The 27,014-nt window shown below is 37.3% G+C and overlaps 1 protein-coding gene and 1 long non-coding RNA gene across 2 annotated transcripts in view; both read right to left on the bottom strand.

Moving 5' to 3' along the window:
* On the bottom strand, nt 1-25,336 carry LOC127530101 (uncharacterized). Its single transcript, XR_007936632.1, has 2 exons — nt 24,066-25,336; nt 1-892 (listed from the first exon to the last, which is right to left on the bottom strand). It is a non-coding gene; the product is annotated as an uncharacterized LOC127530101 (long non-coding RNA).
* A 387-nt stretch (nt 25,337-25,723) lies between these two features.
* The window catches only part of khdrbs3 (KH domain containing, RNA binding, signal transduction associated 3), a 541,731-nt gene continuing 540,440 nt past the window's right edge, over nt 25,724-27,014 (bottom strand). The window contains exon 9 of the mRNA XM_051936013.1: nt 25,724-26,430. Coding sequence (XP_051791973.1) covers nt 26,339-26,430 — 92 coding nt within the window. The 3' untranslated portion in view covers nt 25,724-26,338. The remainder of the gene's footprint in view (nt 26,431-27,014) is intronic.

The following is a 27,014-nucleotide window of genomic DNA, read 5'->3' as shown; positions in this document are numbered from 1 at the left end:
TTCTTTTGATTTTTACTTTAATTAAAACAATAAAACAATGCAATAAATATATACAATGTCCAAAAATATCAGTTACTTTTTCCCTATTTGTAAGCCTGTGTCATGTTGTATATACAGTATAAAAAACTGTCAAACTATACAGTACATCTAATGTTTTATACAGCAGTGTTAGTGCACTCATCTGGTTTGTTCAGGGTCTTGGACCTTACTGCTGGTGACAAAGCTCAAACTAAAATGAATTGAACCTCATGCTGATTCTTAGCCTCTTTATCTCTGTTTGATTCATAATGTATGAACTAAGTCCCTAAGAGCATACTGTATATCTTTCCTTAATATGCAGCTTCCAAAAGTTCTTTTCATTGAGCTATTAACTCCACTACAATGATTTACTGTAATTTATGGACTCAAATAACTAGAGTGCCACACTTTTTTTAAAAATGCCCTGGAAAATCTTAAACTGAATGTAATTGTCTTTCAATAGTAACCAGTCCTGCAAAGTAGCCAGAAGTCCTTTTGTGGCACTTTCAGGTATTGGGGAGTGCTGATGAAAAACAAATGTTCTTCTTAGAAGGGTGTGGGCATCTGCTTTTATTAATCCTTCCAGAGAATTTGTGTCCGGAATGGTGTTAAAGATATAAATGTCTCATTATTGAAGTCTTCTGCTCTTTCTCAAGCTTCCTTGATTAGTTATTTTGTCATTTCAAGCCATAGACTCCCACGTATTTTAGTAATTCATTCATATAAATGCTTCTAGGGAGGAAAATGATCAGTGTTTGAGCACAGTGTGCAGAATATCTTCTCTTTCTAATACAGCAGGGAGATATTTTTTATCCTCCTTTGGTATCCACATGCCTTTGGGAGGCCACTTTGTTTTGATTCTGTCACTTAAACACTGTAAACAAAACAAAGTCATAATTAATAAAATAATTTAAAAAGTTCATTATTAACAGTCTTGTTTTTCCTATAATTTTAGGTTAAGCATGCAAACACATGAAGCATTACAGTCAGCCTTGGATTAACCATAAAGGCAACAAAAGAACATGCTTAGTGCACTAAAGGAAGGGGAACACTACAGAGTTTATTTTCCCCAAGCTATCCTGTGTCAGAGTGTCAGAGAAAATGTTCAGTAAACAAACAATAGTCACGAGTCACAGATAAAAATTAGATTTGAGACAGACGTCCTTTATTACACCGGACTGGTGGAGCCTCACCATGTGGACAGCTAAGTTCTTCTTGGCAAGAGTGAAGGAATCTAACAGAACAGCTTTCTTTATCACATAGATAGATAGATAGATAGATAGATAGATAGATAGATAGATAGATAGATAGATAGATAGATAGATAGATAGATAGATAGATAGATAGATAGATAGATACGAGGGCAATCCCAAAAGTAAGGTCTCCAAAGCGGTGGGGACGTAGAGAAACTGTTCGTACGGCTGTTGGCCACACTGTTGTGATTGGTGCTTCTTCCACTCCCAAACAAGCATGTGCGGCTTCGCTGGGATACTCAATCTTGGCTTGGCAGCCCTTGAAAATGGAGCTCCCATTGAACGCTACCGCCAAGTGCGAAGTTCGCGCAGGAGACCGTCAATTTCCGATGAGACAGTCACGAAGGTTGATTAAAACATGCGTAAAGATCGGCGGTTGGAACTTCATCACCCAGCCACCCTATAGTCTGGACTTGGCACCCAGTGACTACCACCTATTCCCTAAGTTGAAAGAACATTTGTCTGGAAGGCGATTCTGCTCCGACAAAGAGGTGAAAGATGAGGTTCAACGCTTCCTGAAGGACATGGCGGTGAGCTGGTATGACATGGGCACTCTAAAACTACCACAGCGTCCACAAAAAATGCATCGACCAAAATAGCGATTATGTAGAAAAATAAATAAGTCTTTAACCTTTAAAATGATGTAGACATTATAGAAAATAAACGGTTGTTTGTATTTCTAAAAAAAATAGGAGACCTTACTTTTGGGATTGCCCTCGTAGATAGATAGATAGAACTTTATTTGTCCCCTGGGGGAAATTAGCATTTTAAAGAAGCTCTTTAAATAAAAAAATAAATATTGCATATACATTTTTACATGAGTGTACACTTGGGAGACAGTTGAAGGGCTGTGGTGATGGTAGTTGTCCTTAGAACCTGAGGTTGGCGCTGTTGCTTAATGCCTTCTCTTCTCTTCCCTCAGCAGAATTTAAGCATGACACTCATATCCTCTTTAACATCAATTCTGTTGTCCACAATCCTGGACGTGCTTCTTCCTGCCTGGATTTCATATAACCGGCTCCCACTCCACTTGGATTCAGTCTTACTGTTGACTCAGGTATGAAAAGGCCTAATTGCTATTATTCATTTCTGTTGAAAAGTACAACATACGTGGATCATGTATGTGCCCCGGCTCTTTCTGATCTGTTTTTATCTAATTCTTATAATACACACACACACATTATGGTCACACAAACCAGAATGACTAAAAGAAACAAAACTTCTGACTTGGCAGTCCCAGTCAGGCATTATCCAGGAGTATTGTTGTTGGTATAGAGGCACCCCATACCATTTCTTGACTCATTTCTGCTGAATATTTTGTTGGCTGAAAGTCCTCTGTGTTAGTGTGTCACAGAGAGGATGTGAAGCATTGTTCGCAGTGGCACTCAGTATTGTCTTCATTCTCTTCTCCTTTACTATTTCAAGAGGGTCTGCCCTTCAGTTAGTTTGTTGATTCAGGGGACCTCTCTTGAAGTGATGTTACTGGCCTAGCACACCACAGCACAGAATATCACCCTGACATCACAGAGTTGTAGAAGATGTGAAAGATGTCACTACCCACATTAAAGGAACACAGTCTTCTAACAAAAAAGAGCCTGCTTTAACCCTTTTGTTATATAGTTCCTTTGCGTTAAGAAACCAGTGCAGCCTGCCATTGATGTGAACTCCCAAGTACCTTTAGCAATGCACCACCTTCACATCCATTCCCTGGTTGGGTGTAGAGGCTCTTCAATAACCAGTCCATTAATTCAGTGATGTTAAGTTGCTGACATTTCTTTCTGTACTAAGAAAAAAAGTTCTCCATCTGACTCCTCCATACTGTCTCTTCCTGCTTATCAATACTCCCCATAAGTGCTGAATCATCTGAGAATTTCTGCAAGTGACGTGACCTGGTGTTATATTTATCGCCAGAGGTTTACAGAGTAAAGAGAAAAGGAGACAGGACTGTTCCTTGTGGTGTTCGAGTGTTGCTCACATATACATCAACAACATGGTCCTTGTGTCTCACAAACTGTGGTCTGCCCGACAGATAGTCCATTATCCAGGACACCATCATCTCATTCACCTGCATATCCCTCCTTTTACCATTTGTAGCTTTACAGTTTCTAGGTTCCCAAAGTCGACCAGCAGGATCTAGCATGAGTCATAATGGTAACAAAAGAAATTGCACAGTCCAATAATGTTTGTTTTAAAAAAAGGTTTAGTGAAAACTTTAAAAAGAACAAACCACAGAAAATCCAAAAAAAAGTTACTACAAATGTAGAATAAAAGGCAAAAAAGGAAAGAAGGCTGCTACTGCTTCATTACAATCTTAGCTTTCTCTTGTTAAACTTCAGTTACTTTCTATGGAAGCTCTGAACCACACATTGAAAAAAATCATGGGATAACCCCTATCCCGTATGTATGTGAAAATAACTCATACCTACGTGAAAATATCTTGTTATGTGCAGGATACTTTTATGAGTACAAGATGTTTTCACGTATGTACATGATACTTTCACGTACTTACAAGATATTTTCTCAGACCACAAGGCAGATTGTAACTGGGTGGGAGCAGACTGCTGCCCAGAGAAACTAGGATAATGAGGACGGCTGCCTAGGGTGTGTTGTATTACAGGTTTTCCCCTGGCTTTTATTTATTTTCTGTTTTATTGTTGTTTTTCTTATTTTCCAATTATTATTTTTCATATTTTTATCTAATTTCTGTAATGCTATAGTGGGCTGGCGCCCTGCCCGGGGTTTATTTCCTGCCTTGCACACTGTGTTGGCTGGGATTGGCTCCAGCAGACCCCCGTGACCCTGTGTTAGAATATAGCGGGTTGGATAATGGATGGATTCCTGTAATGTTGGTTTAATATTTTTGTACTGTCTCTTTAAATGTGTGGTGGTCGAAGAGGCAGCGCCACCATGATGTCACATCTGCTGGGACCTTTGACTGGCTGTGTATTGAGTCAGTGAGAGGATCTCAGCAGCGGGTCATTAAGTTTGTAAGGAGCCTTGTGAGTATTATGGTTTCTTTGGATTTTCTGTTTATATGTGATTTATGTGTTTCTCGTCTTGGATTCTATGTCTAGATTATGTACTGGAACGTGTTAGCTTAATACTGTCTTTTTAGGCAAATGTTTGCATTTTTTTATGTTTTCTTCATTTTTGTGCTTTTTTTAATTTAAAATACATTCTTTATTTTTAAAGATTATTTGAGGCACTGGTCTCATCAAGCCAGAGGTTGTACAGTTCCCCTCTCTCATAAGGCCCTTTTGCACATTTTGAATTTTTAAAGCCAACTCCTCATTTGTAAGCCTGTGTAGTTTGTCGTCTGCAGTTAGTAGTTATGGCTGGCTGACTGGGGGGACTTGCCTGTTTTGCGGCTTATTTTGGAGGGCTCACAGCCACTATTCACCATCTATGAAACTCCATTTCACAGCAGGGTAGGTATTAGCCAGTTGTGCTGATGATCCAAATGTGGCACCTGCTGGATGGCAGCGGGCCAGCAGAGTGCAAGACAAGACAAAGGAATTGGTGGCAGATACAATAAAAATATGAAATGCAAAATCATTGCCATTTTATTGATAAGACAAGAAAATTAACCAGGATGTTTCTTGGCCAGCTTAAAGGAGCTCAACTGCATCTAGTTTTTGTTTTCTTATTTTTGCTGTTATTGTTATAACAACTCTTCATGTATTTGTTCCCTGCTGGGATTAAAAAATATTCTGGATCTTGATAAAAAATAATCAACTGCTGTTCTGGCTACACTGAATTAGCCAAGGAGGGGGCAGAAACTGATGGATAGCTGAATGGAAGGATAGTTTATAGACTATAAGAAAAAAGGTTGATGCTATTAGATAAAACAGAAAATCACATTCTTATGAATTTGTCTGTTGTTGTCGTGTGAGTAATTTTAAAGATGCTGAAGCATAATTCCTTCTTCTCTAAGTTTTATTAAAAGTTATGGCTTAAGGCTTTTGCGGTAAATCTTGACCCTTGTACACACACCCTGTAAGACATACAAAAGATCCGTAAATCAATACCTCTAGGTCTACTGGAGATGGACAACAGATCTGGGACAGTCTTTCACTGTACGTTATGATCACTATTGTCATTAGACAGAACAGCTGCAAGAAAAATGTCTGCAGTGATATTGAGAGAACATTCACAACTGACCTATTCAAAACTGAAGAAGACAAGTTCCCATATTTATCAAGCATCTCAGAGTAGGAAAACTGTCCCAAATGGCTCAAAAATCAAAGCAATGCAAATTTGGTCTTACTGTTAGAAGTAGGAGTAGTAGCATTTATTAATTTTCTTAATTTAGGAAATACTCCTAACTTCACCAAGATTTAGGAGAGCTTGTGAACTGTCCTAACTCACTAGGAGCTGCCAGAAGATGGCGCTCAGGCAGAAGCTAGCACATACATTCATGAAAAGGCACAAGGTTTTGGAAACGCTGGAAAACAATGAACTCATAAAAAAGCATATCAATCTGACAAGATTTCGTACGCTACTTGATCCATCTACAACAGTGTTGGTACCGTTCCTTTTTTTTAGCTACAGGGTAATGATTGAACACAACAAACCATTGAAATATTTCTTGAGTTTTACACCAAACATTGAAAAACCTTACTAGGCATGAGGTAAGAAGCAGATTTATACACTCCCCCCCCCCACAACCATTACATCCATCCATCCATTTTCCAACCCGCTGAATCCGAACACAGGGTCACGGGGGTCTGCTGGAGCCAATCCCAGCCAACACAGGGCACAAGGCAGGGAACCAATCCTGGGCAGGGTGCCAACCCACCGCAGGACACACACAAACACACACTAAGGCCAATTTAGAATCACCAATCCACCTAACCTGCATGTCTTTGGACTGTGGGAGGAAACCAGACCGCCCGGAGGAAACCCACGCAGACACGGGGAGAACATGCAAACTCCACGCAGTGAACCCAGGAAGTGAACCCAGGTCTCCTAACTGCGAGGCAGCAGCGCTACCACTGCGCCACCGTGCCGCCCACACAACCATTACACTTGACGTAATATTAAAACAAGCTGCTTTCATGAAAATTGCCAGTTTTCCTGCAGCCGGTATGATTGGCGACACACACATAAAGGTCATTACACCAACTGTGGATGAGAACGTATATGTGAATTGCAATCAATATCGCAATATCAACCCACTGGTGGGTGCAGACTCTGTTATTTTTGATGCTGAGGCCAGTCTCAACAGTTACAAGAAGAATATTCTACATTACATTTTCCATCTTCTTCTACTACTTTAAATGTTATTTTTAATCTACTCTCTATACAGTAATCCCTCGCTATATCGCGCTTCGCCTTTCGCGGCTTCACTCCATCGCGGATTTTATATGTAAGCATATTTAAATATATATCGCGGATTTTTCGCTGCTTCGCGGGTTTCTGAGGACAATGGGTCTTTTAATTTCTGGTACATGCTTCCTCAGTTGGTTTGCCCAGTTGATTTCATACAAGGGACGCTATTGGCAGATGGCTGAGAAGCTACCTAACTTACTTTTCTTTCTCTCTCTCTTGCGCTGACTATCTGTGATCCTGACGTAGGGGGTGTGAGCAGGGGGGCTGTTCGCACACCTAGACGATACGGACGCTTGTCTAAAAATGCTGAAAGATTATCTTCACGTTGCTACCTTCTGTGTGCAGCTTTTAAGTATGCTGCACGGTGCTTCGCATACTTAAAAGCTCAAAGGGCACGTATTGATTTTTTTATCTGTCTCTCTCCATCTCTCTCTCTCTGCTCCTGACGGAGGGGGTGTGAGCTGCCGCCTTCAACAGCTTTGTGCCGCGGTGCTTCGCATACTTAAAAGCCAAACAGCCCTATTGATTTGTTTGCTCCTTTGAAGAGGAAGATATGCTTGCATTCTTTTAATTGTGAGACTGAACTGTCATCTCTGTCTTGTCATGGAGCACAGTTTAAACTTTTGAAAAAGAGACAAATGTTTGTTTGCAGTGTTTGAATAACGTTCCTGTCTCTCTACAACCTCCTGTGTTTCTGCGCAAATCTGTGACCCAAGCATGACAATATAAAAATAACCATATAAACATATGGTTTCTACTTCGCGGATTTTCTTATTTCGTGGGTGGCTCTGGAACGCAACCCCTGCGATGGAGGAGGGATTACTGTATATAAAATCCTAAGCCTAAAAGTGCAATGATTTTGTGCAACGTTTTTATGTCATGTTTTTGTCACGCTTTAAATCGGGCTTATAATAAAACCTACATATATATGTTTGGTATCATTCTTTTCAGAATTTATTGAACTCTAATATCATGTTGTTAGATTGTCAGATTCTTATTCCATTTTTAAATTTATAAACTAAAAAATATCAAGAACTCACGTCTTGCGAGACCAGACTTTGTGTCAAAAGATTTAACCACACCCAGGGCCAGAAATAAAAGACAAAGAGTAGGACAGCTGCTATACAGGCTTTTAAATATTCGAAGCGCCGTGTGAGATGCAGATCACGTGGCACACCAGCAGCAGCAGCAAGCCAGCAGCTGATCAAGCAAATAGGAGGTAAAAAAAAAACTGCATTTGTTTCCCATTGTAACATCGTTTAAGAGGGAGTTTCGGAGGAGTGACCGCGTCTCCTTGGGGCGCGTTCATTCCCCCTCTTCACAATGCAAGCGGCAGAGACACAAAGTGGCTGGTGCATAGATCTATATATATAAAATCCCTATGTGCGTCCAGGTGTCCGTGTGTGGGTGTCTTCTGGTGAAGTGCGCATGCGCGGGGTACGGTGCGATGCGCGATATTACTGTCAGAGAAAGTTAGAGGCGTTTTACGGAAATACAAACCAGTATTACTGCAAGAGGAAATTAAAGGTACACAATACAGTGACGCATATTACAGCCACATACAAGCCAGTATTACTGTCAGAGGAGATTAAAGGCATATTACCGACGTGCACGCCTGTATTACCGCCAGAGAAAATTAAAGGTATATTACGGACGTACAAGCCAGCGGACATACAAGACGGTATCCTTCAATAAGGGCGCGCACAGGCATCCTTCAATAAGGGCGCGCACAAAAAGGCGAGCCTCAAAAGGGCGACCTCAATTGGGCGCAGCGTATAAAGGCGCGCGTAAATAAAGATCTGCACCTTTGTTGCTCTTTACATATTCCAGAGCCATTTGAACTAAATTATCTACGAACGCCTTTATTCGCCGCGCTCAATTGAGGTTGCCCTTTTGAAGCTTGCCTTTTTGTGTGCGCCCTTATTGAATAGAGCCGTACAAGACAGTATTACTGTCACAGAAAATTAAAGACACACAATACACAGTTGCAGCCCATGAAGAATGGTCAGCTCAGCAAGTAAACATCAACAAAAGAAAGGCTGAAAGAAAGAAAAATACGACCAACAAAAAGAATGATGTCAAAGTCCCTTGCCATTTAATATAGACTGTTCCTACTAATGTTTATGCACTACTGTTCTAGCGCCCGTTATTGTAACGGGCTAAATGACTAGTAATTATAATAATAATATATTTTACTGAAGCCTTAGTATTAGACAATTACAAAATGTTATCCTAATTTTCAAGGTAACTACAAAATGCCTTCATGAGTGTCATGTTGAGGCTCCGGTTGCTGTAAAATTGTGATGTTGTTCATTCTCAAACCTGGGAGTGGGAGTAGGACACTTCAAATCTTGTCATGTCCTAGTCTGGGGAAGGGCAAATTCTTCTCCTAGTCCAGTGGTTCTCAATGTGTGGGGCGCGAAGTAACAAAAAGGGGGGCATGAAGATGTGAAAAAAAGAAAACAAGAATCAAAAATATGAAAAATACATCTATTGAAACCAAAACAAATTAACTTAAACTACATTCTGATACTAGAAAAATAAATATAGAGTTAGATAAATGTCGATAAAAGTTAAGTAGGTATAATGAAATATGCATCTATGATATATCGTTAATTAAAAAAGAACAAATTGGTATTAGTGGGCTCCTTTCAAAAAAAAAAAAAACGTTAGGGGGGGCGCGATTGAAACTGTTATGAAAACTCCGGTCGCAAATACTTAAAGGTTGAGAAACACTGTCCTAGTCAGACTTTTAGTGTAATTCCTAGGAGTAATTCTGAGACACTTGATAAATTTGGACCCAGTCTATTTTATACTTAGAGACTGGTGTTCTGTATTTCATTTTACTTTACATTTTTAATACACAGTACACAACTGGTCTTCATGTGATCAATTAAACCACATTATTTAATCAGATGAACAGCTACCAATATAATATATAATTTGTGCTTTTTATAGCATGTATATTATGAAATATACATATTTTAAACTAGACATATGTATCACACTGTCCCTAGCTTCACAGTGCAAAATATATATTTGTTGTTGTTAGCACCATTTTTTTTCTTTCTTTTCTTAAAAGCAAATTATGCTGTCATGTTGGATGTCCATAAAAATAAGATCTGCTTGTTATTCTCTGAGGCACAAAAGAATAAAACAGTGAAATTTCACTTACTATCTGAGGCAAATTCTGAAACTGCTAGTAAAACCCTAACATTAAAGTGACACACTGTCCATTTTTTTGTGATGTTATGCTGGAGACCAAAAAAATCTGTCACTTGGACATATCAAAAGAAGAAAGATGAAAAAAGATATAATAGAGGTCTTTAAATTCCTTAAGGGTGTAAACAGAATAAACCGTTCCGCATTACCACAAGAAGAGTGTGGAAGAAATATGAAGCTCTAATGGGACATGCAGTCTGGCTTTATTTATTATTATTCAGACATATTTATTTTAAATGTGTGTAACTTTTAAACATATCTGTCCTCTGTTTAAGTAAATATTTGTTCTTCTTTGTGCATTTTAAATAATCAGCTCCTCAGAAAAAAAGTCTGGTTTACTAGAATCAGAAAATATTACATACAGTGGATTCAGAAAGTATTCAGACACCTCCACTTTTACACAGTTTATGATGTTGTATATTTAGTGGTAAATTGATATATTTCGCCATTTTTACCCAACATAACAATATTCTATAATGACAAAACGAAAAACATTTCAGAAAAGCTTGCAGATCTATTAAAAAATCAAAAACTAACATTCCCGTTTATAGACGTATTCAGACCCTTTGCTGTGGCACTCCATATTGTGGTCAGGCGCATTCTGTTTGATTTATTTCTCCTTGAGATGTGTCTAGAACTTGATTGGAGACCACCTGCAGCAAACTGAGTTGATTGGACATTGTTTAGAAAGACACACATGTACTTGCCTATATATAGTCCCACAATTCACACTCATGTCAAGACAAAAATCAAGCAATGGAGTCCAAGGAACTCTCTGTAGAGCTCCTCAATCAAATGGTGGTGAGGTGTAGATCAGGGGAAGGGGATAAATCAATTTCTAAAGCTTTGAGTGTTCTTGGGAGCACTTTGGCAATTGTGAAATGGAAGAAGTTTGAAGCCCCCTGGGTTCTTCCTAGAGTTGGCCACATGACCAAACTGAGTAGGCAGGTCCTCCAACTTGCAAGGGGAAATGTGGGAGTTGGTGGCAGGATTGGCACTCCAGCCACTGTTAGAAAAACTCACACTGTGCCATTCCATTCGAACTAGTGTGGTGCTGCACTCGGGTCCTAATTTTGTCGTGCGATGGGTGTGGCAACGTACTGTATCAGTGCATGATCCTTAAAGCTCCTCTAAAGGGCCTTGACCAAGAATGCAATGGTCACCATAACAGAGCTTCAGAAGTCTTTCTTAACTAGAAGAATCCGAACCCACCTTTAATAAGTCAGTGGAAAACTGACATTCTTTATTATCTGAAATTGGAAAAAAACGGATCTGTCCAAAGCTTTTTTAAAACATGGAGGGGCTTGATTAAAAAAATAAAACATAGAATATGAATTCATGTAGGGGGAAAAGAATGCTTCCCCCTTTTTATTATTTTTATATTTATTTATTTATTTCTTCCTATGCTCTTGTCTCTCTTCTCCTTATCTTGGGTGGGGGTTGAATTCTTGCTTTGTTAGGTGTTTTGTACAAGTTTTGCAAATTTTATTTGCTTGATAATAATAATAAGATTATTACATAAAAAAATGAGTCCTGTGCTGAGAGGGGAAAACCAGTCCGAAGGACGACCATCTCAACTGGGTTCTATCAATCTGCCATTTATGATGCAGTGGCTAGACGGGGGCCACTCTTGAGTAAAAGGCACATTACAGTTTAAAGGACTCTGAAAGCATGAGGAAAACGATTCTTAGGTCTGGTCAGATAGGAATTGAAATCTTTGGGCAGAACTCCAAACACTATGTCTGGCACTGCTCATCACCTAGCATTCCTACAGTGAAGTGTGCTGTTGGCAGCAGCAGGGAGAGGGAGACTGGTCAGTATTGAGGGAAGGATGGATAGATAGATAGATAGATAGATAGATAGATAGATAGATAGATAGATAGATAGATAGATAGATAGATAGATAGATAGATAGATAGATAGATAGATAGATAGATAGATAGATAGATAGATCCAAAACCAGAGAGGTTCTTAAAAAAAATGCTCCAGAATGCATGTGACCTCAGAGTGGGGTGACAGTTCACCTTTCAGCCTGCCAATGACTTGAAGCATACAGACAGAGACAATACTTGGAGTGGCTTTGGGACAAGTCTCTGACTGTCCTTGGGTGGGATCAGCCAAAGCCCAAACTTAAAGCTCATACAACATCTGTGGAGCAACTTCAAGATGTCAGTTTGCAGACACTTCCCACCCAATCTAGTGTAATTTAGTGTAGATTTACTGGTGAAAATGGCAAATCTATCCATTTATTGTGATCTAGATTTAATTTTAAAGTGCGAACAAAATAAAGGGGTCTGAATACTTTCTGGATCCACTGGAGTTTAGCCTAGGGTTTAAAAGTGAATTTTAGATGACACATATGTTGCGGAAGTGGTGGTGGCTCTGAGGCTAGGGATCTGCACTGGTGATCGAAAGGTTGCCGGTTCGAATCCCATAAATGCCAAAAATGACTCTACTACACTGGGCCATTGAGCAAGGCCCTTAACCTGCAATTGCTCCATCCTGGGTATGACATTAATCTGAATCCAGCCCTGCATGTAGGCCCACAAACCTGGGGGTTGGTGGCAGGATTGGCACTCCAGCCACCATAAAAAAACCTCACACTGGTTCCATTTCATCTGAACTATTGTGGTGTTGAGGTGTTACCTGTTGCATGGCTGCACTCGGGTCCTAATCTGGGATCCTGAGTTGGATGTGGTGAGTGCAGCAATATGCTGTATCAGCGTGTGCTCCTAACCTCCTCCTCCTCCTCCATATGTTCACTAGAAGACTACTCTCCCAATTTCCTTATCTTGACTGGAAGTTAATGTATCCATTAATGAATACCTAAAAATTATCTGTCTTCGATTCTTTAGATTAAAAACTAACTTGTGTTTAAAGCTGATGTTTTTTTTCTCTTCTTAAACCAATGCCAATCTTTTTTTTAAGCAATCATAACTAGTAGAAGAGTGGCACCCAAGCAAAATTCATACAATGCTATGTCAATGAGCAAACACGCATATAAGACTCACAGAATAAGAGCAACAATGAGGACAGCACAATTTAGTGACTTTGGCAGTTAAATATGGTCAGTTTATGTAAATAATATTACAACAGACATTATTTCTGATCCAAAAGCATGTCATGGTAAAATCAGATAGCCATTTCTCTATATATTTGTAGGTGGCAGGGAAGATTAATTATATATACTGCATGACAATGGCCTTTGCATTTAATAAGGTTTGCATTCTTGTAAACAGACTTTTTATAAAATATTACTATTTCATATGCATTATAAAATATATGTTTCGATTTTGGATTATCATTATTATTATGTAGGCAGGAGTAAAGATTAATGATGTTTAGTGTGTCACTGTGGTCTGTGTATTTAATAAGCTTTGCACTCATGAAAATAACCTTGGTATAATATATTATTTTTTCAAATACAATATGAAGTACAGATTTTTATTTCTGATTATTATTATTATCACTATGTCACAGTGATTGCCTTTCCCTTTTATTATATGTTGCTGGCCTTTTTTTTTTAATTCCTGTGTTATGGATTCAAAAAATATTCAGATGCCTTCACTTTCTGCATACTTTATTTGTACTGTAAATTTAATTTTAAATGGATAAATATGACATTTTTGTTCATCAATCTACACTCAATGACCCATAATGACAAAGTGAAATGTTTTAAGAAAAATTTGCAAATTTATTAAAAATCAAAACTGGAAATCTTTCATTCATATAAGTATTGAGTCCCTTAATTTAGTCCCTTCTAGAAGCCCCTTTGGCAGTAATTACAACTTTCAGTCTCCTTGGGAAAGTCCCTACAAGTTTTGTACAGCAGGATTTGGGCAGTTTATTCTATTTTCCCAAGCAAATCATCTCAAGCTCCGGTAGACTTTGTGAACATTGCCTGTAAACTGCCATCTTCAGGTCTCTTCACAGATTTTCTATGGCATTTAAGCCTGGATTTTGGCTGGACAGACTCATGGACTTGTCCCAAAGCCACTTCAGCTTTGTCTTGGCTGCATGCTTCAAGTCTGTCATGAGGAAGGTGAACTGTCACCCCAGTCTGAAGTAGCGTGTCCTTTGAGCAAGTTTTCATCAAGGATCTTTCTGTATTTGGCTGCATTCATCCTTCGGTCAATTCTGAACAGTCTCCCTGTACTTGGCAGTGAGATGCATCCTTGTGCCATTGAATTGCTGCTCTCTGTAACTTCCGCACAACCTTACAGCATCTGGAGATGACAACAGCCAGAGTGCAAAGAGCACCTCAGCTAACTGTGCTCCTATTTGCTAACCTTTATCTTGTGTCTGCTGACAGAGCCTGACTGTAAATTTGTATGCTGAAAAGATTCTCTATCTTTTCTCTATCTAAAGATTATTTTTTATCTGTGGTCATTCCCACCATTTTACTTGGTCCATTCATGAAAGCTAACATTCCTTGCTGGACGCAATATGTTACTGTAAAAGAACAATGTATTCACTCTTTGGAGGAATCAACAATCTTGCATATTGTTAAGTAACATCATTATTATGTTAGATTTAGGTGTAAAAAATATAATTGTTATTTTGCTTTTGTGTTTCACAGAAGCTTTTCCCAAAGATTGCTAGAGTTGGTCCTGGAGGCTTTGTTTCCAAACCGATTATTTAATTAGAAACCAATCCTTGCCAATAACAGACCTTACTGAAATTTATGGCTTTTTAGTGTTTTCGTTTGCCATGTCAGGTCTTTCATATATCTCAGATTTTTATCCCGTTGCAAGGATTTCATTCTCTTGACTTGAAGCCTGAAGTTAAACAGTAATTCTCAGTCCTTCACTTTTTTCCTTCCAGATATTTTATTAGATCAGAAGTTAGTGATGAATGCACACAGGTGTAAATTGAATCAAGTTAGACAGAGAACTGTTTATTCCTGTATCATTTGCATCTTATTGTTAAAAAGGAATTAAAAACAGTGAATGCAGCTGAATAAAACTATTGCAGGTCGGGAATCTTAACAAGCTAGACAAATAAAATGAAGCATCAAAATGTTGCTTGCACAACAAGAATATCAACATTAATATTTTACTTCAAATTAACAGATTGGGTTGGAACAAAAACCTGCAACCACTATGGCCTTTCAGGACTGACTTTACTGAACCTGAACTAACTCACTTATAATTTAGTTCTTCCTCCCACATTGTGTTTCTGATCACTTTGACTGCTGTACATTTCAGCTGTGCATTGTATACAGGAGTTTCACAGTACAAAAGCAACTTTTATCTAACTCTAACCTCACCCCTTCTGGAACTGTCCTGTGGATATCAAACTTGATTCACAGAGGACATAAGATCCGTGCCAGTTATGATCTGGGCAACTTAAGTTCATTTTCATTCCATGTTATGCCAGATGAAATACTAATTGGTTTTTATTTTTAATTCTTTCTTTGCCTCAACTACATGCTGGGTCTGGTGGAAGTTGCACAAACGTCAAAATATAAACAAAACAAAAAGCATACAATAAAGTCCAAAAGAAATTTAAAGCATACAAAAAAAATGTTGAAAACAAATGAAAAAAATTTCCATTACTGGAATAAAACAGGTAACCTCACAAACACGTGGTATCTAAATATGTCCAATAAAATGCACAAGTACGAGAAATTTGTAGCAGCAGGGGATCTAGTGATGTCCTATGATTTCTCCCCAGGTCTTAAAATTCCTACTGTATATTCTGTACGGAGCTAAGGATCTGGAAGATTGGGACTGGGACACCATTCTTAGTCATAGAAAAAATAAGGTAATGATGACCTTATGCTTTGTTTTAATTTATTCAAACTCTCAAATGGCAGAGCAACAACTGTTTAGTTTTACAGGTGCTACCACATATGCCTGCTCACAGTGACACTCTACTTCTTGTCACCTGGCCAGGTAGCTTTCTGCTGTATGACTGTCTTTTATTGGTTTCTCATTCTGCAAAATGATGTCATCTTGTGTCATTTGTTATACAGTCATATGAAAAAGTTTGGGAACCCCTCTTAATTCTTTGGATTTTTGTTTATCATTGGCTGAGCTTTCAAAGTAGCAACTTCCTTTAATATATGACATGTCTTATGGAAACAGTAGTATTTCAGCAGTGACATTAAGTTTATTGGATTAACAGAAAATATGTAATATGCATCATAACAAAATTAGACAGGTGCATAAATTTGGGCACCCTAACAGAGATATTACATCAATACTTAGTTGATCCTCCTTTTGCAAATATAACAGCCTCTAGACGCCCTCCTATAGCCTTTGATGAGTGTCTGGATTCTGGATGGAGGTATTTGTGACCATTCTTCCATACAAAATCTCTCCAGTTCAGTTAAATTTGATGGCTGCCGAGCATGGACAGCCTGCTTCAAATCATCCCATAGATTTTCGATGATATTCAAGTCAGGGGACTGTGACGGCCATTTCAGAACATTGTACTTCTCCCTCTGCATGAATGCCTTTGTAGATTTCGAACTGTGTTTTGGGTCATCGTCTTGTTGTAATATCCAACCGCTGCATAACTTCAACTTTGTGACTGATGCTTGAACGTTATCCTGAAGAATTTGTTGATATTGGGTTGAATTCATCCGACTCTCGACTTTAACAAGGGCCCCAGTCCCTGAACTAGCCACACAGCCCCACAGCATGATGGAACCTCCACCAAATTTTACAGTAGGTAGCAGGTGTTTTTCTTGGAACGCGGTGTTCTTTTTCCGCCATGCAAAGCGCTTTTTGTTATGACCAAATAACTCAATTTTTGTTTCATCAGTCCAAAGCACTTTGTTCCAAAATGAATCTGTCTTGTCTAAATGAGCATTTGCATATAACAAGCGACTCTGTTTGTGGCATGAGTGCAGAAAGGGCTTCTTTCTCATCACCCTGCCATACAGATGTTCTTTGTGCAAATTGCGCTGAATTGTAGAACGATGTACAGATACACCATCTGCAGCAAGATGTTCTTGCAGGTCTTTGGAGGTGATCTGTGGGTTGTCTGTCACCATTCTCACAATCCTGCGCATATGCTGCTCCTGTATTTTTCTTGGCCTGCCAGACCTGCTGGGTTTAACAGCAACTGTGCCTGTGGCCTTCCATTTCCTGATTACATTCCTTACAGTTGAAACTCACAGTTTAAACTTCTGAGATAGCTTTTTGTAGCCTTCCCTAAATCCTGATACTGAACAATTGTTTTCAGATCTTTTGAGAGTTGCTTTGAGGATCCCATGCTGTCACTCTTCAGAGGAGAATCAAAGGGAAGCACAACTTGCAATTGACCACCTTAAATACCTTTATATCTCATGATTGGACACATTTGTCTATGAAGTTCAAGGCTTAATGAGCTAATCCAACCAATTTGGTGTTGCAAGTAATCAGCCCTGAGCAGTGACAGGCAGTCAAATCAGCAAAATTACAAGGGGACCCACATTTATTTCTTTAAATTTGTGGATTTTATTGTAATCATTCCATACAAATAGATCAATTTTTACAAAAAATAGGATTGAAAACAAATCAACCCCCACCCCTGAGAAAGAGAGCATAGCCAACGGAGTAAAACTTAAAGCTAGTAAAAATAAATAAATTGATGAGTTTAATAGGCGGATAAAGATAAATGGATAAGAAAAATAAATGGGAAGAGAATCTGCTTCCTCAGTGCCTTAAGAGCTTATTCTAAAATATTATTGATTAGATCCTGCCAGGGCTTGAAAAAGTTCTGCACAGATCCTCTAAGTGAGAATTAGATTTTTTCCAATTTCAAATAATACAAAACATCAGTTACCCACTGACTTAAAAGAGGAGAGTTAGGATTCTTCCAGTTTAGCAAAATAAGTCTGCGTGCCAATAGTGTAGTAAAGGCAATCATAATTTGTTTGTCCTTCTTCACTTTAAGCCCCTCTGGAAGAACACCAAAAACAGTTGTTAATGGGTTAGGAGGGATTGTGACACCAAGGCTGTCTGAAAGGCACTTAAAAATTTTTGTCCAGAATGATTTTAATTTGGTGCAAGCCCAAAACATGTGACCCAGTGAGGCTGGAGCTTGATTGCAGCGTTCGCAGGTTGGATCTTTCCCTGGAAACATTTTGGACACTTTTAAGTGAGACAGATGTGCTCGGTATATACTTTTTAATTGAATAATTGTATGCTTTGCACATATGGAACTTGAGTAAATTATCAGCATTGCTACCTTCCACTCCTTTTCTGATATGTTGAGTGAGAGATCCTTTTCCCATTGTCCTCTTGGATCTTTGAAAGGGATGGACTGTAAAATAATTTTATATATTGCAGAAATGCTGTCTGAGTCCTCGAAACTGAAGGTAAGGTGGGAGATGAGGAAAATCGGGCAGGTTCTGTTTAACAAATTTTCTAATTTGAAGATAGTGAAAGAAATGTGTTGCTGGAAAGTTAAATTTGGAATGTAATTGTTCATGGGATGTTGTCTATATGAAGATCTCTAAGTAATTTAATCCCAAATGTTTTCCAGATATTAAAAACTGCATATGTTTGCAAGGGTTGAAAAAGGTGGTTCTCATGCAGAGGTGCCACAGATAAAAGATTCTTCATCTTAAAATGCTTTCTACATTGGTTCCATATTCTGAGTGAGTGAAGCACAATTGGGTTATTAGTATATTGGTGATAACTTGCATTAATAGGGGCACAAAGCAGGGAATATAAAGAAGTACTGCAGGATTGTATTTCTATTGTGCACCAAGCCTGCATATGTTCATCTATAATAAATCCTGCACACACACACACACCAAGCACACACTAGGGACAATTTAGAATCGCCAATGCACCTAACCTGCATGTCTTTGGACTGTGGGAGGAAACCGGAGTGCCCGGAGGAAACCCACGCAGACATGGGGAGAACATGCAAACTCCACGCAGGAAGGACCCGGGAAGCGAACCCGGGGCTTCTAACTGTGAGGCAGCAGCCTCTTTTTTTAATATTAAATAAATTAGAAAAAAAAATTCTAAAGGTTAAAAATTCATTTGAATGATTTCAGCACAGGTCTGCAACATAAGAAAATGTGAATTAAATGAAGGGATCTGAATAATTTCTGAATTCAGCGTGTGGCATCGTCACTTTCTGATGGAGTTATGTTGTGTGTCACGGAGTGCAGATGGCATTTCCATGTGAGTTCAATCCACTGGCCATAATGATTATACTTGTGCTTGCTGTCAGAATACAGAAATGTTTAGAAGTGGATCTCCTCTTTCCCCAACTGCTGACACCCCTTGCCCCACATTTTGACACTCTAATTGGACATCTGATTACATTTAGTTTTGGCACCAGTAAAGCATGGTCTCTAATCCAAATGCAGTACACAGAGCTGCCACAAAGTGAAATGCAATATATCTGCTTTGCTTTTGACATGCGATCTATGGGCAGGAATTAAAATGAAATACATTTTTGTATTACGTTTCAAACAGACACAAAAGTTGCGTGAAAAGCAATCAGTCATTTGCTTGATATGTTTTTAATTATGATACAATAAAACTGTGCCAAAATTAAATGTCCCACTTGCATATGTATTGCATTTCACCGTAGTTTACACATTGGATTATATTTAATTTTTCCATGACTAATCTTCAATAACTTTTGCTGTAGCATTTAAAATCACGTAAGACTGGTAGCTTATCTTAAGGTTAGCATTCCAGAGTCATAGTCCTTTAGTTTTGGTAAAGTTTCTCTTGACATTGCATTTCTTAAGTGGATCCAGTTATGCGTAGTGAAAAATTAAACAGTGTGTTCTGCAATCAGACATTCAATCCGTCTATCAAGTATGAAAGTACATTAAAGCAAACAATAATTTTGAATTATATCAGGGAATTTTACAACAGAACATCAGACTATAGGGGCATCCATTGAAGCTGAAGTATAATGGGGTCACGAAGCTAGGCCATGACGTGCAGGCAAATCTACGGCAGTTTGGGTAAAGCAAAACAAATTCAACGTTTAGGAAAAGCTAAATCAAATCTAAGACATAAACCTGTTGAAATCTTTTAGCATTCATTTGGGTAATTCAAACCTCATTTCTCTAAATTTAAAGCAGCTTTCTTCCATGATAACGTGAAAGACCATCACAGATTGAAAGAGTTTGGTACAATCCTATTATTAAATCTAATGGTGTGTGCTATTTTTTTATTTTTAAATACAGTAATTGTAATGACATTCTTCTGAAATAAACAGGTTTCAGTATTTTGGCATTATGTGTTAATTGAAATTTCCTTTAATTTGTTATGGGATTTCATTTGAGACTATGCAATTCATTGTTTAAAACAGGCAAATGTTTATTTTTTACAGAAATCTTAATATAGACGTGCTATAGTCATGTGTGACACATTTGCACATCTCTTGTTGCTTTTACTACATGTCTGTTTTAATCAATAGGATTAAGTAAACTGCCATTACACACTTCATATCTGCATGAGTGGCTGAGTGTTTTTACATTTTAGATCACACTTGTACTAGTGGGTATTTTAATAAATACATATTTACATGTATGCCACTTGCATAATTATACCCAAAGTATATATAAGCAAATTTATTTAAAGAGACAATAAAAATAAACATATTGAATATTGTGCAGTATAATATTTCACCACTTTAATATTATATCCTATTTATACCTATGGTGTACCTTCCTTAAAGGTGTGAAAAAGATTAGATAGATAGATAGATAGATAGATAGATAGATAGATAGATAGATAGATAGATAGATAGATAGATAGATAGATAGATAGATAGATAGATAGATAGATAGATAGATAGATAGATAGATAGATAGATAGATAGATAGATAGATAGATAGATGCATACACACACACAATGGTCTGAACGCGCGCCAGAATGACGATAAAGGAAGGAATTTTAAAAAATAAGAAAGCTTCTGACTTGGCTGTCACATTCCCAGTGAGGCATTACACAGAAGTACTGCTGTTGATATAAAGGAGCCCACATACAATTTCCTGACACACTTCTGCTGAATGATTCATTGGCCAAAAGTCCTCAGTGTTGTTGTGTCAGAGAGAGGATGTGCAGAATTGTTCATAATAGCACTCAGTTTTGTCCTCATTCTCTCCTTTGCTTTCTTCTTCTTTTGGCTGCTCCCGTTAGGGGTTGCCACAGCAGATCATCTTCTTCTATATATTTCTGTCCTCTGCACCTTGCTCTGTCACACCCATCACCTGCATGTCCTCTCTCACAAAATCCATAAACCTTCTCTGAGGCCTTCCTCTTGTCCTCTTGCCTGGCAGCTCTACCCTTAGCATCCTTCTCCCAATATACCCAGCATCTCTCTGCTGCACACGTCCAAACCAACACAATCTCACCTCTGTCGGTCTCCCAACTGTCCAACTTGTGCTGACCCTCTAATGTTCTCATTTCTAATCCTATCCATCCTCATCACACCCAGTGCAAATCTTAATAATAATAATAATACATTTTATTTATATAGCGCCTTTCCCATGCTCAAGGCACTTACAGAATATAATAAAGAATGGCAGTGTATACAGTATATAGCATTGTACAAACCAGATAAATAAATAAAGAAGATTAAGACAGTGAATTCTGGAAAAAAAAAACAGACAACATAACTGATGGTCTCGCACACACACACACACACAGGTTACATTAGCAACTTGACAGAGAGGTAAACTGAGAGAAGGGTAATAAAGTCAAGTAGAGCTAAAAGCCTTCCTGAACAGATGAGTTTTGAGTTGTTTTTTAAAAGAATTCTTAGCATCTTTAATGCTGTTGGATATTGTAATATTCGATATCCAAAACTTTGTCACTTTTACCTTCTTTCCTTTTCAATGTTTTGGATGTACAGTCTTCATCATTGTGTATTTTACCTTCTTTCCTTTTCAGTTTGGAAAGAACTTTTAACCATCTTTTTCCTTTGCGGAGGCACACTGACACAACTCTTCACTAACTCTATACTGCAATTAGGTTTCTTAGATAACCTACAATGAGGTGTAGCCATAAAGAAGATAAGATAAAATAATACTGGATAAGATATACATATTCATGGGGTCAATATTGTAACCTAAGATAAGATCTTGAACCAATTTTCTCCAAAGTAATAATACATTTTATTTATACAAGGCGCCTTTCAGGGAACTCAAGGACACCGAACTACAATAAATAAATAAATAAATAATTAATTAAATAAAAGACACAATTATAAAAAACTTAAAACATCAGAAAATCTAGAAATTAAAACCAAACAAAACCATTATAATCAGGAGGAAAAAGAAAAAGCCATTTTAAACAGATGCGTTTTAAGTTTACATTTGAAGGATGAATATGATTTGATATTTCGGAGATCCGCAGGCAATGAATTCCAGAGCTTGGGAGCAGAACGGCTGAATGCTCTGCTCCCCATGGTGGTTAGACGGGCGGGAGGGACAGTCAGATGGGTGGAGGAAGAGGATCTAAGGTTACGGGATGGAATGGCAACATGAAGAAGGTCAGACAGATATGGAGGGGCGAGGTTATGGATGGCCTTAAATGTTAATAGTAGAATCTTAAAATCAATACGAAACTTAATTAGGAGCCAATGAAGCTGCTGCAAGACCGGAGTAATATGGTGAATAGATGAGGTTTGAGTGATGATACGTGCTGCAGAATTCTGGACTAACTGAAGCTTATGAAGAGATTTATTAGGGAGACCAAAGAGGAGTGAATTGCAGTAGTCCAGCCGAGAAGTGACAAGACTATGAACAAGAATGGCAGTGGTGTGAGGAGTGAGGGAGGGGCAAATGCGATTAATATTACGTAGGTGGAAGTAAGCAGACCGGGTGATGTTATTAATGTGAGATTGGAAGGATAGAGTACTGTAGAGGATGACACCCAGACTCTTGACCTGAGATGATGGGGAAACAACAGAGTTATCAATAATAAGAGAAAGATTATTGGTTTTGGATAATGATGATTTTGAACCAATGAGGAGAACCTCAGTTTTGTCACTGTTTAATTTAAGAAAATTCGAAGAAAACCAGAATTTAATTTCAGAAATGCAGTCAATAAACGAGGGTGGTGGAAAAGAGGAGGTGGGATTACCAGCAAGGTAGAGCTGGGTGTCATCAGCATAACAGTGAAAATTAATGTTATATTAGTTATAAAGTAGTCATTAGGAGCTGGCACCAACGTGAACAAAGCAGGGCATGTGTTCACCTCACGCCTTTGGGGATTTTCTCCCACATTGCCGAAGACACGTGAAACTTAATGGTGGTTCTAAACTGGCTGCTTGTGAAAATGGCTGTGTGCATGAGTGCATTCACTTTTTGTTTGTATTAAAGGAAACGTCGCGTAGTTTGAAAACCTAATACTCTTTTTCACTGCAAGTGTGATGATTCCACTGCATAAATAAGTTCTCATCTTAACTTTTCTGCAGTATTCATTTGTTCATTATAAAGCAACAGTATTACATCTAAATGATTGTCTCTAAGTACTAATAGCAGATCGGTATATAAAATTGAAAAAAAACCCTAAAAAATTCACAAAGCAGGGTACATTTAAAAATATAACCATAATGTAACTCCGTAAGCTGCCTCTTACAACAGTTTATACCTCAAAAGAAAGTTGACTGCAAACAAAACAATACATTTACATTATAATAATCATGCATTATCTAGCGGTAGATTCAATTTGTAATGAAGATAAACAAAGAACGTACAGAGTAATAAACTCTCACATCCACACAAGCAGAACAATTTGAACAATTTATGCAATATTAAGTGACTGGCAGTGTATATAGAGGCTTAGCTATCATAGGTTTAAGTATTCATACATCTTCTTGTATCTTGAAACATTAACTACTAGCCGCAATCGTCAAGTATAATTAGAATCATGCATCTCAAAGCAAATGATCAGAAGAGAAAAGCGTATGTACTCCATTAGCATGAGAGCACATAACAGGGAGAAAACTCTCTCTGTGTGCAATGAATAAATGATACACATAAATAAATACCTGGAGACCTGGAAGCAATGCAATAATAATCATTCGTATCTATAGTAGGACTCGTCAGAGCTGTATAATAGGCTTGTGTTAGTGCGCCCTGATTACGCTGAATAAGAAAGTTAACATTTGCTCCACAGTCACTCTACAAATACAGTAGTGCATCGGCAAACAGGCTTACAAAAGGCTGCTACAATATGTTCAGCTTGGTGAGGCTCTTCTCTTTTATTGTATTTCACAATTACACAAGTTAATTAAATAAAAATGGTTTGGATACGTACCTACTTCAGTTTTACAAAAGGGGCAAAATTCTTCTTGTCCCAAAGCATCATTTGGTTCCTGCAATGTAGAACATATTTATATTAGTAAAAGAGCATTCTCCAAAATATGATGTCTTATGCTGTCATTAAAAAAAAATAAATTTAGACGTAACTGTTTACAGAAAAGTATTGTGTCTGATTTCATATTAATGGAGCATATTATGTATTTTAATAGTGATATTTAGCTAAGTCTGTATGTCACATTTTTACTTTTTGTCTCTGTTTATGCATTTTTTCATTATTTTAATAATATATAATTAAATAAAGCCCAATAGAGCTCCATATCCAGTTTTTATATTTCTAGCAGACATTTAGAAGAGTTTAGAAAAAAACTTAACGCCCTGAAATAAATTTCTGAACTTGATTTTATTGTTTATGTTAAGGTAGATTAGGTGAGATTAAAACGTTTACTTGCTTTATTTACCTTTTCAAATGAAGGCTCTTTTAACCGTTACACCCATCCTCTGTGTCTGGTGCGATCGGCATCATTTATTCAGTTTCTCTTTAATGCACAGAACACGGAGGGGCTTGTTTAGGTACAGAAAAATTCTCACGTGCTTATAGGAGGAAACAAAAAAACAACTCCAACGTTGTACTACTGAAAAAAGGCATTGACAACATAAATAGCTACTTACAGTTCTACACAATATTATTATTGTTGGTTTTAATCAAGTCTACTTTTAATAAAACACAGGTTTTTTTTTTTTTTTAATTTACATTGGTGTATTACTTTATTATTTAATCTTTAGACTGCTGGAAAGTTAATGGTATTTTTTTTTCTTTACGAAAAGAAAGACATCTATTTCCCATGATAGTTTAATTTTGGAGTTCTGGATTTTGAGAAACATTCCATAGCTTCTGTTGTGTTCATGATAAAAATCCTTTCATGTGCATCAAGGTGATGCTAATAAAAGGTACAGAATATATATTCTTGGCTTCTGTGATCTTGCACAGCAGGCAAATGCACAAATACCCAATGTGAATTATATTTCTTTTTAAAATTTGGGTTACATTGCATCAAGCACTGAAATTACTGAGCAAATATTTAACTGAATCACAGTGAATTAATGGCTCCCCCATTTGACGTGCAGCTGACTTGCTGCCATTTATAGTAGTTCACTATTAGACAGTCTGGTGAAAGACTGAACCGAGCAAACAGACATACATTTTGTGAAAATAAAGAAAATGAATGATTGGAAATGTACAGCGCAGATTTCTTCATGCTAAATGATATTTTTTAACTATAATGGCATCTTCATTATTATTGTGTATTATTCACTACCAAGGGAATGTTTCGAAGTCATGCTAGAATCACAATCAAAATAAAGGTAAGGACTTTTTTCAAGTAATTAATTTCACATTTTATGAAAATATATAAAAAGTATTGTGTTTGGAATAATGCAAACATTTCCAGCAGTATAAGGATAAATGACACCACCAGTAGACCCAATATAAATAGTCTTATTTTTAAAGCTATGCTGAGAAAGTTATACATTTTAAATATTATGGATATTGACCAAACACTTTTTACGTTTTATTTTTCTGTTTATTGCATGTTATGTTTATGTAATTTTAATAGCAAACACATACAACTATTGCCTCAAAAACACAAAAGCAGATTTTATTTTTTCAAAAGTTTTATTTAGCATTAAGCAAGAATGATCTTTTTTTGCTCAACACTACAGAACAGTTATATATTTCAGTTACAAAAAAGAATACAACATTATTTTTTTGTTGAGGTTATATTTTTTGTGTGTCCTGTTTAAATAGATTTACAAGGGAACAGGAAAGGAAACAAAACAAAAAAAAAAAACTAGTCCCGTCAACTTTTTAAGCAGCTCCCCTTCCCCAAATAATTAAAATTAAAGAAGTATTTATTTCTCACAATCCTGAAAGATTAAAAAAGATTACTACATTACAAGTTAAAGTAACAGTTTTAGAAAGAAAAAGCTACAGCTAGCAAATCTATTCTTGTCTTTTAAACTAGTTAATAATAAATGGTTAGTTTATTTTTTTCAACATACATTTTATTCCTTGAAAAGTGTGTTTTATTAGATGTCTCATCGATAGCTTGGGTGGCTCCATACTTAAATTCAATCCATCACTTCAGACTCGTTCTTAAGCAGTTCAAAACATTGTGTTTATGTTTGTAATAAAAATGAGGGATTGTTCATAGAAAAACCCATTACTTTGAACAGCATATGGGACTTGGTCGGGAGAGTTAATCTCAGAGTTCAGTATCTGGAGTATGGCTGCTCTCTGTAAACTCCTTTTGTTATCCTTGCTGAAACAGCCTTGTGCCGATTGTTAGTCCATTCTTCCTGGCCTGTAAAACAAATAAGACAAGAAAAAAGCGCAATTGTAAAACTGTAACAAGTCATATTTGGTTTTTGTAACTTTAATATATATATATATATATATATATATATATATATATATATATATATATATATATATATATTTATATATATATATATATATATATATATATATATATATATATATATATATATATATTTATATATACTAGGGAGCTTTGCCCCCTGCTTGCTTCGCTTGCCAACCCCCTGCCTGTGCCATGCACCAGCAACTTTGCGTCTGTGCCGCTCGCGTATGTGGATTTCACTTTCACTAAACAACAACACTTTTAATTCTTGCGGATAGGCCCCTTCATTGGGAAGAAACACTACTTTTCCCTGATGGCACCAGCAATTAAATGATTTACAAGTCTCCAATTTAAAGTTTAAAGCCAAACAATATCTACATACTTCTGTCATATCACCTATGCCCATATATTCAATCTCATTTTGCTTTTACCTTTTCATCAATATCGCATTGAATTTTGATTCTGAGTTTGGAATTACATTGTGATAACACAACATATAACTGCCCGTGAGTGAATATCGTTTC

This window comes from Erpetoichthys calabaricus, chromosome 13 (genome assembly GCF_900747795.2).
Source record: "Erpetoichthys calabaricus chromosome 13, fErpCal1.3, whole genome shotgun sequence".
Taxonomy (NCBI): domain Eukaryota; kingdom Metazoa; phylum Chordata; class Cladistia; order Polypteriformes; family Polypteridae; genus Erpetoichthys; species Erpetoichthys calabaricus.
The sequence above is the reverse complement of the archived record's forward strand: the minus strand, read 5'-3'. Positions and strand labels throughout refer to the sequence as shown.